The following is a 15460-nucleotide window of genomic DNA, read 5'->3' on the forward strand; positions in this document are numbered from 1 at the left end:
GGTGACTTGTGAATTTTAAACATTTAAATCTTTTAAAGTACAGTTCAAAGGTCTGCTTTATTGCCTTTGTAACCACACAATCACCACAATCACCTTCTAAGAACCCTTATTTTAAAAATGCTAATGGATTTCATATCATAATTTAGGAGCAATCCTAATGGGATCAAACAAGAATCCTCTAAGAATAAAATAAAATCTTACTGTATAAAATGAAATGCCTATTTATTTATTTATTTATCACCCAGAAGTTCAGTTTATCCATGAGATTCTGGATTTGAACCCATTAGGATTGGTTTCATATTATGATTATTGTTCAAGTTTATTATCCGTTAGCATTCCTTTACGAATTTGACAAGGAATTAAATGAGGTTACAAACATGCTCTTAGTGAAAACATGCTTGTTTCTCTAGTGCCTAGAATACGCCTTCAAATCACTTCTCTTAATTAGCCTATTGTAAATTAATTAATATTTTTTAAAGGGATAGTTCATCCAAAAATGAAAATTCTCTCATCATTTACTCACCCTCATGCCATCTTAGAAGTGTATGACTTTCTTTCTTCTGCAGAACAAAAATGAAGATTTTTAGAAGAACATCTTAGCTCTGTAGGTCCATACAATGCAAGACTCCAGTGGTTAAATCTATATTCAGAAGGAATATACTGTAATAGGTGTGGGTGATAAACAGATCAAAATTTAAGTTCTTTTTTTTTTTTACTCCAAATCTCCACTTTCACTTTCACTTTTACATGTAAACATCATCATGTGGTGCCTCTTTAGTTAAGTGAACGTGGAGATCTAGAGTGCAAAACGTACTTACACTCTGATCTACATTTTTCTAAAAATATTAGTTTGTGTTCTACTGAAGAAAGTAAGTCATACACATTTGGGATGGCATGAGGGTGAGTAAATTATGAGATAATTTTTATTTTTGGTTTAACTATCCCTTCAACGTATTTGATATAAGACATTTCACATAACTGTCGGTTTACTGATTTTGACACACTTAAAAACAAGAACAGACAACATTTGAACATAAAAGCAAACTGTCTATGATAAAAGTCGCTTATCGCAGCGTCATATAAACTCATAGCTGTGATTGGCTGATGTAGGAAGGCGGAGTTTAATCCAGGGCACATAGGAAGAAGAGGACGGCCATCTTCGTGAGGTCGCAGGCCTTTGTGGTGAGTTTAAAAGACGATTTTAAAGGCATGCATCGCTGAAAAAAGACTGTTCTTTGGAGCCAGTTCCTTGTGATTCAACAGACTGGTTTATATTTGTATTCCGATCAGAATCACTCTCACCACCGGCTCAGTATTGTCTGTTTTAGCTGCCTGCGATGTAAACACGGCAATACTGACTAATAAAGTCATATCGATACGGGTGATAGCATAAGCAGAAAAGATTCTAGTAGAGGCCATTTAACATTCAAATATGAACTAGCTAAAGTATGCCATGCAGTCTAATTTTAACCAACAGAGAATAGCATGGGGACTCTGGGGGGACCTGTCAGCCAAAAATTAAAATAAATAATAAAACAAATGACTCGATGTGATACACATCTTTACGTTACCACAAAATGTACAGCTGAATTAATTTTATTATTTTTACTGTGCTCCTTTATTTATTCGTTTTTACATATATTATTATTATTTGTATTATTGTTGTTATTATGATGTTACATTTCTGTATTCATGTATTCTTTATTATTTATTTTTACAGTAAACTGCATCTTACTATCAGAGTGAAACAACATTTGAAAAGTTGGAGGCATTAGATCATTAAAAATGTATTGACATGAATGTAGACTGTGTATGTATAAAAAAATATATATATATATTATTTTTTAAAGTGAGCATATGACAATATGACGTTATTTGTAACAAGTCTGATTGAAGTATCTTTTTTCTAGATGCCCAGACACTGCTCTGCTGTAGGTTGTAAGTCGCGGGACACAAAAGAGGTTCGGAAATCTGGAATCTCTTTCCACAGGTGTTCATTTATTATTTATTTATTTCCCAACAGTGGTCATATTGAAATGAAAAGTTGTGCCCTATAGTTTAGATTTCTATGGACATTCGGAGGTTTACATTTAGTTTGAGCGTATTTGCAATAGAAAGTACATGTGATGCTCACTTTGGGTGATTAAAGACTACCATGCAAATTCTCTGCACTAAAATATGCATCAAGGGGTTTAGCTCAACACAGGCCATAAAATGATTTAAGTCTGCCACCTAGTGATGAGCTACTGCAATGCTTTGTACTGAAGTGCCTGAAGTTGTTTGCGGTCTTGTGCATTGGCAGCATAGGAGTGTAATGAATAACGTAAGCTGTATCGAAACAGTAGCTCTCAAGAGGTAATTGAACAGTGACTTGTTTTATAATGCAACATTATGGTGTAAATCTTGTCTGTTGTGTTACCTGTTTTTTCTAGGTTGCCAAAGAAAGGAAACCCTCGCCGAACAACATGGATTATCAACTCCCGTCGCAAAGGCCCCGAGGGAAAAGGCCAGTGGGACCCTCAGAGCGGTTTCATCTATTTCTGCTCTAAACATTTCACCCCTGATAGCTTTGAACTCTCTGGAGTCAGGTCTGTACCTCACTTATGATAGAATGGTATTATTGTTTCCTTTTTTTCCTTTAAATATTTCAAGTTTTATCAATTTAATTTTGTTAAAAATTAGACAATTCAATTTTATGGAATTTTGTTATGAAATAGAAATGCATACATCTTAAAAATAGGTTCAAATATTGTTGTTGTTTTGAGTGTAGAATTATGGATAATTCTAGAAGATAAATATAAACAGATAAATAAATAAATGCCTTGTGGGGTCCTATAGTCTGATGTCATTAGTGAAATTGCTTCCAATTAGCACTTTTCTTATTTAATGCAATTTTTTCATCACAAACTAAATTCATGATAGTCAACATACCAATTTGAGAGAAAAGTTGAACTGAAAAATGTACTTAGATTTCAGAATTTTTTATTATTTAGTGTGTCCCTCATTTGCTTTAATGACAACATTCATACAAGCTGCCATTGATTAAACAAGCTTGCGCAAATCCCAGTGTTTATTTTGTCGACAAAATTACAGATGAAAATGTCCATTGATGAAGGGTTTTTGGATTTTGTCAACGATAACAAAAAGACGCATGATGATGCTAATCAAACTGTTTCTGTTATTTATTTATTTATGAAAGAAAAATCTAGAAACTGATTCAAACTATCCAGTCATAGTTGGGGATTTTCCACGCTTGAGCTGAAAGAACTGAACACCTGTACAATGTACTTCAGTAACAAGTTAATTACCTCACTCAAACACATCAAATAAATGTGAGATTAATCAGCTACAAAAACATAATATTAAATTTACATCTGCACAGATAGTAACGCGAATGAACAGGTGAACCTGAACTAAGAATGTGATAATTGCAATGTGAATAACTAATGTTTAAATAATTGTTATTAGTTTATACATTTTTAAAAGTATTTGAATATTTGATTTATCTTGATCTAGTTCAACATGTTTTTGTCATTTTGCACATTATCGTCGACTAAAATATGTTGTTTTGTAAGTAAAATGTAAAAACGTAAAATGACTATAATGAATGAATATGACATGATGAAACATTGACTAAATTTAAAGGACATTTTCATCAAAAGACAAAAATTATGACCAAAATAACTTGAATTAGTTAATTTAACATCTAATTACTTTACATTAACACTGGCAAAACCTGATAATCCACATTATCCAGAATGATTTGAGAATGTTCCAAAGAGCATCTTGCGTTCTTCAATGGAAGCAAAGAAATCTGGCCTTTTGGTCAAAGGAATTAATATGGTCAGTATCACAGATGTGCTTACATTTGATTAGTGACCAAGGAATTCTCTTTATTTTAAATCATAATGCTTTTATGCTTTTATATTTTCCCAAAATCCTAAAACTTTCAATTTATTTCCAGGTTTAAATGAGATTTTAAATTCTGAATTGTTAGTGTGGTCTCAGACTTGTGAACCTCACTGTATATCTCTTCAATATTGTGTAATCTTATGTTCTTATAGCGGCTATCGCAGGTTGAAGGATGACGCAATTCCCACAATATTTGAACTTCAGCTTCACGAAAGAGGCACTGCTGGAAAATGTGGTACAAAACGGAGAGGCAGACCTCAGAATTTGGACAAACATATCAGGTACCTTCCACACAGCTTTGATATAGTTTGTTTTTACCTTATGAGTGAAATAATAAATGTGTATATTTAAAAAAATATCTCTTTAGTGTCAAGAATTCAACCAATAATAAGGCCTCTGCGAGCAGGGAGCTCTTCAACAGTGAGACTGTGGTGCAGAAAGTAGCAGATGATGAAGGTGTTAGGACTTCTGAAGATGGCAAAGGGGAAAAAATACAAGGGCAGCCTTCATCTGAGGCTGCTCAAACTCCTGTAGAGACATCACTGGATGATCAGCCTGAGCCCTCTTCTCCTCAACCTTCTCCTCGTCCACCTTCTCCATCCCGCTTCATGATGCGCCTCCCTCCACCTCCTGGGTTCTACTTGCCGAAAGAGCACAACTACGCTCAGCTGTGCCCTCTAGTGTGGCGTAAACGCTACGACAAAGCCATTGACAGCTTGGAAAAAGCTTTACGTCTTCTAAGTGCCGCCCGACGCCGGGAGAACCGGTTGCGTCATGCACTGCTCCGCCTCAGAGAGAACCGACTTAAGAATACCTTGTTTCGCATGCGAGATGGAGTGAAAGGAAAAGAAGGTCGAGGAGGTAGGGTTTCAAGCTGGGCTGCTCAAAAAGGACAGGCGGCAAAAGCGGACAGAGGTGGCAGTCTCGAGGGATTAGAGGAAACTGCAAATGAAGGTGCAACTGATGATATTGATCTTTTGGCTGAGGGATGGGATGGACAGGCACAGACGAGGTCTAAAGTCACAGTGGAAGAAGAGGAAGGATGCTGTTTTTATTGTGGAAGAGATCCTGAAGGAAATAAAGTAATGGGGTACAAAGAGGCGACTGTAGGACCCGATGAGGCAAGGCCTAAGAGAACGCAGGAAGTCAAAAGGAAAGTCAAGGTGCCCAAGATACTCAAAGATCAAAGGTCAGACAACACAAGGACTGACGTGCCACCTGTTAAGCAGCAAAGCTACTACTTGTATTACTGTGAGAGTGCAGAGAATGAAGACACGATGCAAGTGCTCACAATGGAAGTGCAACCCCATGAGCTAAACTCAGAGGAAGAAGATTCTCTTGAGCTTCAAGACAATACTGAAACAATCCAGCAACTTTCTCTACTGCAACCACAATCTGAAATGCACCCACAGATGAATGCTGTGTCTGAACCCATACAATACACAGCAACACTACAGGATACTTCTGCCTCATTCCAGCTGCAGCACGTCCAGGTGCTGCAACCACACCAGGGTCTGCTTCTCCCTGAGCTTGCTACAAAGGAAAAGGATGAAACTGAAATTGAGCAGGGAGGGGGGCAGCAGTTCTACTGGGTACAGGAGAGAGCAGATGATCATATCCTGCTGATGCCAGTTCCTGCTGAAACAAGGGAAAGGAACAAAGTTGTTGTTGAGAACGTGATTGAGACTGTGCAACCTCAAGCAATATTGGAGAGATTTCAGGTGAAGGCGATCGAGGAAAGGGATGGGTTGAACGTTAAGTGTGATTCCAAAGTATTGGCAGCTCCAGGGTGGGGAAATAGTCAGATTACACTTCAGGCAAACTTGAGGCCCACAGTGGTGGGTGGAGATGTCAGGGAGAGACTGAAAGAGCATCTGGAAGGGTTTCAGCTGCAGCTTAGCAGTGAGTTTATTGACTGAGACATTATGCCAAGCAGTTTAATCTCATTTCTCTTGTTATATTGCTATTTGATGTTTTTATTTTCCCCGTGCAAACAAAAGAACTATTCAGTTTCATATTGTATGGAGAATAGAGATTAATAGAAAATTAATACATTATTCTTTTATTAGAAAATGATGATTCAATAAAACACCTAATACATGTTTATGTTGGGAGACACACAGAGAGAGAGAGACAGGAGAGAGAGAGAAGAACTTGCTCACCGGGTCCCGGACGCGCTGTCGCCCGGTCCTCAACCGCTCCTCCGCCCTCTGGCGGACGCTAGCTTGCGCCTGCCCCGGCAGACATCAGCGAGTCCTCCGGCCCCTGGCAGATGGAACCGCTCCTCCCCTTCCCGGCAGACGACCGCAGTACCTCCGTCTCTTGGTGGCCGGCAGCGACCCCTCCGTCCCCAGCATATGGCCACGGCTGCCCCCCTGGCGGATGGCAGCGGCGAGGACTCCGCAACAGCACATCCCTCCTCCCTCCCGGGTTTCGGCACCACTGTAACAGAAAAAGGATGGGTAAGGAGGAGGTGGGAACCGGCTGAACAGTAAACATAAAGTTTAATGGTAAACTTAAAACCAACATAAACAAACTTGCAGTGCGGCTGCGTGCGTCTCTCTCTCTCGAACCGGCACTTCCAGCCGCCCCTTATCTCACTCTCCCGCTGATCAGCTGATTCAGTGCCGGCCATGCTCCATCACGGCCTGGCCACGCCCTCCTCCTTGTCACAAATACATTATGCATTCCCTCAAATTTGTTGTTGAGATTGACAATAAAGCAAGGAGTGTTGACAACAGTTTTATACAATGTTGGACTGCACAGTCATTTAAATTTGAGAAATGGTTCTCTTGCCGAATAATGTGGTGGTGTTTTTTTTTTTTTTTTTACATAGTAGAGAAAAGACATTTTCAAAGGGTTATTTGAAGAAACCCATTTTCTTTTTAACAGAGTAATTTCTCTATTGAATGTCTTTTTACCAATGTGCACTGCTGCTGCACATTTAGAGCAGGAACAACATAATGGTACTGTTGTTATACAAAAAGAACATGAGGACTAAATTGAATTGGGAATTGGGAAACTTGCTTCATTACACATCTGTCTCTTCATGCTATTAACATGTTCCACAAATACAGTGTTGCACAGGGTAAAAATTACAAGATTCTCAAGGCACAATTTGTGGTTCCCATCAGAAGGGAAAGATTTCAAGCAACTTTTTAAATGGGAGTTCTTTGAGTACATAAGATATTTAAAGGAGTTTTCTGGGTTCAATAAAGGAATAGTTCACCCAAAAAATTAAAACTCTCATCATTTACTCACCCTCATACCATTCCAGACGTGTTGACTTTCTTTCTTCTGCAGAACACAAACAGAGATTTTTAGAAGAATATTTCAGCTCTGTAGGTCGATTTTTTTTTATTTATTTATTTATTTGTTTTTTGTACGTATTTGAGCTGTAGAGTTATTGAAGTTGATGTGTTCACTGTCATTTTGTGGTGTACTGTGTTCTGTTATCATGGCAACAAAGTTGTACAATTGGACATAACTTTACACAGAAGTAAGGAATTCTATCACACTAAAATCATGTTAACACAGATATTGTTTACGTCTTGAGTCTGTGCTTTTGAAACAATATTTTATTGTTTACAGATTGGCCCCATTCACTTCCATTGTAAGTGTCTCACTGTAACCCAGGTTTTTGCTTTTTTAAAGAAAAGGAGGGACGAGTCCAAATAAATTTTTTGGTAATCAACATTACACCACAAATGCGGAGACATTGGGGTGAGAAGAATATCATCTCAGAATGCTATTCTGAGATGCAGGTTGGCGCTGTTTTGGTGGCACGAGGGGGACCTACACAATATAAGGCAGGAGATTTTAATGTTGTGGCTGATCGGTGTGTGTGTGTGTGTGTGTGTGTGTGTGTGTGTGTGTATATATATATATATATATATATATATATATATATATATATATATATATATATATATATATATATATTTGTGCTCAAAAGTTTGCATACCCTTGGAGAATTGGTAATATATGTACCATTTTTAAAGAAAACATGAGTGAGCAGGCAAAACACATTTCTTTTATTTCTTATGGGATTCATATTCAACCGTAGGTTATAACAGAATGGCAAAATCATAAAACAAAACATGGCAACAAAGAAAAAAATGAAATGACCCCTGTTCAAAAGTCTGCATACCCTTAGTTCTTAATACTGTGTATTGCTCCCTTTAGCATCAATGACAGCGTGCAGTCTTTTGTAATAGTTGTCTATGAGGCCCCAAATTCTTGCAGGTGGTATAGCTGCCCATTCGTCTTGGCAAAATGCCTCCAGGTCATGCCAAGTCTTTGGTCGTCTTGCATGAACCACACGTTTGAGATCTCCCCAGAGTGGCTCGATGATATTAAGGTCAGGAGACTGTGACGGCCACTCCAGAACCTTCACCTTTTTTTGCTGTAACCACTGGAGGGTCATTGTCGTGCTGGAAAGTCCAAGAGCGTCCCATGCGCAGCTTTCGTGCCGAAGAATGCAAATTGTCTGCCAGTATTTTCTGATAACATGCTGCATTCATCTTGCCATCAATTTTCAAAAGATTCCCCGTGCCTTTAGAGCTCACACACCCCCAAAACATCAGTGAGCCACCACCATGCTTCACATTGGGGATGGTATTCTTTTCACTATAGGCCTTGTTGACCCCTCTCCAAACATAGTGCTTATGGTTGTGACCATAAAGCTCTATTTTAGTCTCTTCACTCCAAATTACAATGTGCCAGAAGCTGTGAGGTGTGTCAAGGTGTTGTTTTTAAAGTAAAGGCTTCTTTCTGGCAACTCGACCATGCAGCTCATTTTTGTTCAAGTATTGTCGTATTGTGCTCCTTGAAACAACCACACCGTCTTTTTCAAGAGCAGCCTGTATTTCTCCTGAGGTTACCTGTGTGTTTTTCTTTGTATCCCAAACAATTCTTCTGGCAGTTGTGGCTGAAATCTTTCTTGGTCTACCTGACCTTGGCTTGGTTTGGTATCAAGAGATCCCCGAATTTTCCACTTCTTAATAAGTGATTGAACAGTACTGACTGGCATTTTCAAGGCTTTGGATATCTTTTTAGATCTTTTTCCATCTTTATAAAGTTTCATTACCTTGTTACGCATGTCTTATGACAGTTCTTTTCTGAACCCCATGGCTCAGTATCTAGCCTGCTCAGTGCATCCACATGAGAGCTAACAAACTCATTGACTATTTATACACAGACACTAACTGCAATTTAATAAGCCACAGGTGTGGGAAATTAACCTTTAATTACCATTTAAACCTGTGTGTGTCACCTTCTGTGTCTGTAACAAGGCCAAACATTCAAGGGTATGTAAACTTTTGATCAGGGCCATTTGGGTGATTAATGTTATCATTATGATTTAAAAAGGAGCCAAACAACTATGTGATAATAAATGGCTTCATATGATCACTATCCTTAAATAAAAGTTTTTTTGCATGATCAGCCATATTTTCAAAATCAATGCCAAAATTTCACAATTATACAAGGTATGCAAACTTTTGAGCACAACTGTATATCAAGGGTGTAACCACATATTCAGGACAGGGGGGACATGTCCCCCTCCATGTCTATATGTGTATATATATATATATATATATATATATATATATATATATATATATATATATATATATATATACACACACACACACATACATATACAGTGCATTCAGAAAGTATTCAGACCCCTTTGTTTTTTTTTTCACATTTTGTGATGTTGCAGCCTTATGCTAAAATGCTTTAAATTATTTTTTTACATCAATCTACACTCCATACCACATAATAACAAAGCAAAAACCAGATTTTTGATAACAGTATATAGACATACACCGATCAGCCACAACATTAAAACCACCTGCCTAAAATTGTGTAGGTCCCCCTCGTGCTGCCAAAACAGCTCTGACCCGTCGAGGCATGGAATCCACAAGACCTCTGAAGGTGTCCATTGGTATCTGGCACCAAGACATTAGCAGCAGATCCTTTAAGTCCTTTAAGTTGTGAGGTGGGGCCTCCATGGATCGGACTTGTTGGTTCAGCACATCCCATACCTTGAACTCTTTGTCATGTTCCTCAAACCATTCCTGAACAATTTTTGCAGTGTGGCAGGGCAAATTATCCTGCTGAAAGAGGCCACTGCCATCAGGGAATACTGTTGCCATGAAGGGATGTACAGGCCACATTCTTCCATTGCTCCATGGTCCAGTTCTGACGCTCACGTGCCCATTGCAGGCCAATCGGCGGTGGACGGGGGTCAGCATGGGCACTCTGACCAGTCTGCGGCTACGCAGTCCCATAAGCAGCAAGCTGTGATGAACTGTGTGTTCTGACACCTTTCTATCATGGCCAGCATTAAGTTTTTCAGCAATTTGTGCTACAGTAGCTCTTCTGTTGGATCGGAATAGACAGGCTAGCCTTCGCTCCCCACATGCATCAATGAGCCTTGGGCGCCCATGACCCTGTTGCCAGTTCAATGGTAGTCCTTCCTTGGACGACTTTTGGTAGGTACTAACCACTGCATACTGGGAACACTCCACAAAACCTGTCGTTTTGGAGATGCACTGACCCAGTTATCTAGTCATCACAATTTGGCCCTTGTCGAAGTCACTCAGATCCTTACGCTCGCCCATTTTTCCTGCTTCCAACACATGAAATTCAAAAACTGACTGTTCACTTGCTGCCTAATATATCCCACCCCTTGACAAGTGCAATTGTAACTAGATAATATATGTAATTGACTTCACCTTTCAGTGGTTTTAATGTTGTGGCTGATCAATATACATACATACGTACATATGTGCCTTGGGCTCCCCCTGCAAAGTCTTAGTTCCTCTGAAGGTTTTCTTCCTCACCTAGCTAAACATCCTCTTTCCCTAAGTTTTTGTTTGTTTGTTTGTTTGTTTGTTTGTTTGTTTTGCCACTGTTGTAATTATTGCGAATACAAATTATACTGACTTGTCTCTATGAATATCAGGTAATAGCTTAAAAAAATGAAGGCCCTCATTAACATTATTGTCCCTTAACTACTGATGTCTCTTTAAATACTATTTACAACATTGCTCTAGATCTGGGTTCCCTAATGAAAGTATTGTAGCGGTGCTTTCAAAAAAATATTTTAGCCTTTTTTTTTTTTCTTTTTTTTTTTAAGATTTACGCATTTCAATTTCATAACAAATTTCCACCACATTGAATTGTGTAGGCTAATCTTTAGCAAAATTGAAGTAGTAAAACTTATTTTTATTTATCTGTTTACTTATTTTATTTTTTTAGGGAAAACTGTGCCATTTCAGCATAAGTTTAGATAAAATTCATTTAGGATTCTGTGACAGTAAATGTCTGCACGTTATGATTTTTCTTAACTAAACGGCAGAGTTAAAACATGCACATATGACTGGAAGTGCATATTGCACGGACAAGTGATTGTGAGCGTAATTCAGAAGTGATGGTGCTCAGGCCTGTTTATTACCATTAAGGCCACATATTACCATAATGTGAATGTCCTCTCTTTACATCCAAAAATCAATTTCTGTATTTGCCTATCCTTTATTTTAGATGGATTTAGATGTAGTCTGCTTTTTTAGCATTGCTTAATTTATCATTTTTTTATCCTGTTTCCACTATTTATAAAAGCTGCTCGTTATTGGTTCATGTGACCACCAGAGAGAGCAGCATAGAGTTGAGAAAGACCTTTCATCTGAATGGATGGATGGATGGATACACAGACAGACAGACAGATAGATGGATGGATGGATGGATGGATGGATAGATGGATAGATAGATAGATGATAGATAGATAGATAGATAGATAGATAGATAGATAGATAGATAGATAGATAGATAGATGGATGGATGGATGGATGGATGGATGGATGGATGGATAGATAGATAGATGATAGATGGATGGATGGATGGATGGATGGATGGATCGATGGATAGATAGACTTCAAGTATCTCAATTATATCCAATGTGGTCGCTCTATATTACTGTAGAGTACAGTGTGTTTAATTCAGAAATTAATCAAGAATGGACATAGAATTTGTGATGGATTGATTGCAGTCCTGGATTCATGTGCTCAAACCCGAATATTAGGAATTATAGCATGTGTTGCATTTCTGAAAAACACGTATTGTTTTTAGAAAGTTGTTATTTTATGCAAATCTAAACTAGAGATGCATATGGCCCTTGTATCTAACAGTTAATGTGAAAAGCAGGAGGCACTGCTCGAGGCAAATGTAGAATTGCGTTCTTGTGTTGTCATGAAAAATCGTTGACTAAACCAGATCGAGAAGATCAATGGGCCCGTGTTGTTTTGCTAATTTAACGTAGTGGTAATTAGTTGCTAAAGACAACTTCTCATTTAGAATAATTTGCAATTCATCGCCGTGTGTACGTAGAATTGGTATCATGTCTTTACAGGAGCACTAATAAAACAGAATAGAGTTATCTATTCATGTGTTGAACCCAAAGTAAGATGGGCACAAGTATACTATTAATAAAATAGAATTAGAACTACACTCAACTGATTTACTAAACTATTGATTAATTAATGTTTTAATATTGTGTTATGGATACTTGCTGTCCAACTCATCCAAAACTCATCCACGTTTGAAAAAAAGAATTATTGTAGAACATTAAAAAGAAATTAAATATATAAAGCATAACATTGATGTATGTATTAATTATATGTAATACAAATGATTGCATGATTTAATAACATAATTAATAAATAATGTAGCTATGTGTAGTAGCCTACAGTAAATGTATTGTTCATTTTAAAACAATATACTACCATTAAGCATACCGTAAATAATAATACATATTTTCGTGTGGGTTGAGGAAGTGCAAAACAAACGCTCTCCAGTCTGATTGGACAGACTCGGAGAATCCCCGCCCACAAACACTGAGGTTATTTAAACCTGCTCCCGAAAGCGCATCTCTCTATGTTCAACACCTGCACGCTGTGGGAACTCCGCCAACAGCCTTCACAACTCGCCAATGGTTGTTCAGGTGAAAACACGCATTCGCCACAGCAGCAAAAGCATGGAGGGCAATCAGCAGAAAGTGGAGGCCAATATTTTGTTACTTGGAGCTGAAAACGTTGGAAAGTCTGGTGAGTTCTGTAACAGCTTTTCTAATGTCTTAACTTTTGTAAAAATGCAAGTTGTAGATTATTTTACAGCATGCATTTGATATCAGCCCGAAGCAAACCAATAACAATGTTTCTTTTTATTCTTTCCACAGCCCTAACCGTGCGCTTCCTCACGAGGCGGTTTATTGGAGAATATGGAGATATAGGTAGCCTAAATAGAAGCTGCTTCTCTTGATCTCCATTGTTATTTGCAGGAAAATGGCCCTCACTTTGCTTAACACATTTTCTTTGCATCCACAGAGTCAATATACAGCCACACTGACAAGATCGACGGGCGTGATATTTGCTTCAACATCTGGGACTCGCTTTGCCCGCAGGTAACAATCCTTATTGCACATTCAGAGATTAAAAAATGGTTGAAACCGTGAGAGTTTTGCATGGAAGTAATGCGTAAATATCTCATCTCAGAATGGAGAGGAATCAGGATACATCAGCGACAGACAGCTGCAATGGGCGGACGGCTATATCCTCGTTTACAGCATCTGTGACCGCGCCAGCTTCAATGTGCTGCGGCAGCAAGTCCAGCGCATACGGCAAGTCAAGCAGAAACCGGCCAGTACAGCTCCGATTATCATCGTGGGCAATAAACGAGATCTCCAGCACCGGCGCGCGGTGTCCAGTGAGGAGGGTCGGCTGTTGGCGCTCTCGTCGGACTGCGGGTTTTTTGAGGTCTCCGCTGCTGAGACTTATCACGGTGTCCTGATGGTGTTTCACGAACTGTTTGAACTCATCCGAGAGGCGCGGGCGCTCAAGAAGGGCCCCGCGGGGTTCAAAGGTATCGTGAGGAGCATGTCGGCGGTTTTTGGAAGGAAGCGGACAGAATAAGTTAATATTCCCCCTCGAAGCGGAGGAAGATTCAGTGTTAAACCCTTTAATAAATCCATATTGGAACAAAAGTCTTTATTATTGACCTCAACTGGATTTTGCAAGTTGACAATCTTAAGGGGCCGTTCACACAAGATTTGTTCTTGCGTGCCGTCTGCACTGTACACATACTTCAGATGGACGTCTTTGGCCGTTTTGTCGTGTCTCGCGCCATGAGCGTCGCATTTTCAGGGTGCTTTTTCCTTAATTCTATTATATCCCAATATGCTATCCAATGTTTTTGACCCCAGGAATGGTTCCTATGTGTAGGGGGCGTTCACTCAGAACACGTTCTTGCATCTATCCACACTATTATTATTTGAAATTGTTGGTTTATGCAGCTACACATAATAAACTTTTATTTTGTATAGCGCCTTTAATAGTGGCTTCTCAAAGCGCTTTACATAAGTATGAACACCCCAAAAACAACAAAATACACATAACCATAGAATAAAAATACACACTTATACAATAAAAGTTAATCAAAAACTACGTAAACATAAAACATCAACTGAAAGCCAACTTGAAAAAATGTATTCTTGTACATCTGTTTGTGCTCCTTCTATCTGTTTTTGAACGCGTCCAAGGTGAACAGACCCTTATGCTTGAATGTTCTAAGAATGTTCAAATTAGTTCAGACAGAGCAACACTTTGTCGGTTTTTAATTTATGTTGTAAACTGTAAATTCTCTCCATGTTGGCAATACTTTCATTACACTGTAACTGATAAGTGCAATTGTTGGACAGAGAATTTCTTCTTAGCTCGTTTGTCTATGTAACAAATTGAGACATTTTAAAACGTGGCCTCCAACACGTAATAAATGAAAATTGTAACATTGTAGCATTTTTTAGTAAAATGTTGAGAGTATTCACACTTTTTTGCTGTAAGTGTTGCATACAGGTCACATGAAATGCTAAAAAGTGAAGATCTTTGTCTACAATCATGTGTATTGAAGTTATGTGGTCTGCTTTCACCCTGTTTATCCATAGGTTTGCTAAATATAATGTATTTTAAAATTCTTTAATGGGTTTCGGGTCATGCTCTTGGATACACCTGTGTTACTTTCTGTTTATAACTACCAAATACAGATTGTTGTACTGTATATGTTGTTATTGCAGAAGCTTCTGATAATATTGTTTTATAATAAAACATGAGAATTTGAGACAATTGGAATTTCTGTTGCATTTTGAAGTAGTAACAGTTCAATTACCTTTCAGTGCATGAATCATAAAATACATATTTTGTCAAATATGCATAATTAAAACAAACTCACATTAGTTTCAAACCTTCGCATGGAGAGCAGACATTTTGGTATCCATTTAAAAGTAAGCAAATATCCTGAGAGGCTACATTGTGATTGGATAGATAGATAGATAGATAGAATAGTACTTTTAGACTTGTTAGCGAGAGCAACCTAATAGTCTAAAGTTGGAAAGGCTTGCACCCATGCTATAACATTGTAAAAATAACATACAACCATTTTTCTCATTTAGTGTTTAGGCAGACACTATATTTTACAGTTCATTCTTGTACAA

General features: G+C 38.2%; 2 protein-coding genes across 3 annotated transcripts; both read left to right on the forward strand.

Moving 5' to 3' along the window:
• Nucleotides 1-1134: 1134 nt before the first annotated feature.
• thap7 (THAP domain containing 7) lies at nucleotides 1135-7523 on the forward strand. Of its 2 annotated transcripts, XM_051664132.1 has the most exons (6): nucleotides 1135-1182; nucleotides 1721-1810; nucleotides 1911-1990; nucleotides 2433-2588; nucleotides 4065-4193; nucleotides 4280-7523. In XM_051664132.1, exons 2-6 carry the CDS (start codon nucleotides 1796-1798, stop codon nucleotides 5829-5831), a joined length of 1932 nt encoding a protein of 643 aa, XP_051520092.1. In that variant the 5' UTR covers nucleotides 1135-1182; nucleotides 1721-1795; the 3' UTR covers nucleotides 5832-7523. The 2 variants fall into 2 exon arrangements, with proteins under 2 accessions (XP_051520092.1, XP_051520093.1); XM_051664133.1 differs by lacking the exon at nucleotides 1721-1810 and having other exon boundaries at nucleotides 1137-1182; nucleotides 4280-7520.
• A 4304-nt stretch (nucleotides 7524-11827) lies between these two features.
• Nucleotides 11828-15082, forward strand: LOC127420768 (ras-related and estrogen-regulated growth inhibitor-like protein). Its single transcript, XM_051663302.1, has 4 exons — nucleotides 11828-13022; nucleotides 13154-13207; nucleotides 13302-13378; nucleotides 13470-15082. Exons 1-4 carry the CDS (start codon nucleotides 12908-12910, stop codon nucleotides 13884-13886), a joined length of 663 nt encoding a protein of 220 aa, XP_051519262.1. The 5' UTR covers nucleotides 11828-12907; the 3' UTR covers nucleotides 13887-15082.
• Nucleotides 15083-15460: the final 378 nt, after the last annotated feature.

The sequence above is a fragment of the Myxocyprinus asiaticus genome, chromosome 30, assembly GCF_019703515.2.
Source record: "Myxocyprinus asiaticus isolate MX2 ecotype Aquarium Trade chromosome 30, UBuf_Myxa_2, whole genome shotgun sequence".
Lineage (NCBI taxonomy): Eukaryota > Metazoa > Chordata > Actinopteri > Cypriniformes > Catostomidae > Myxocyprinus > Myxocyprinus asiaticus.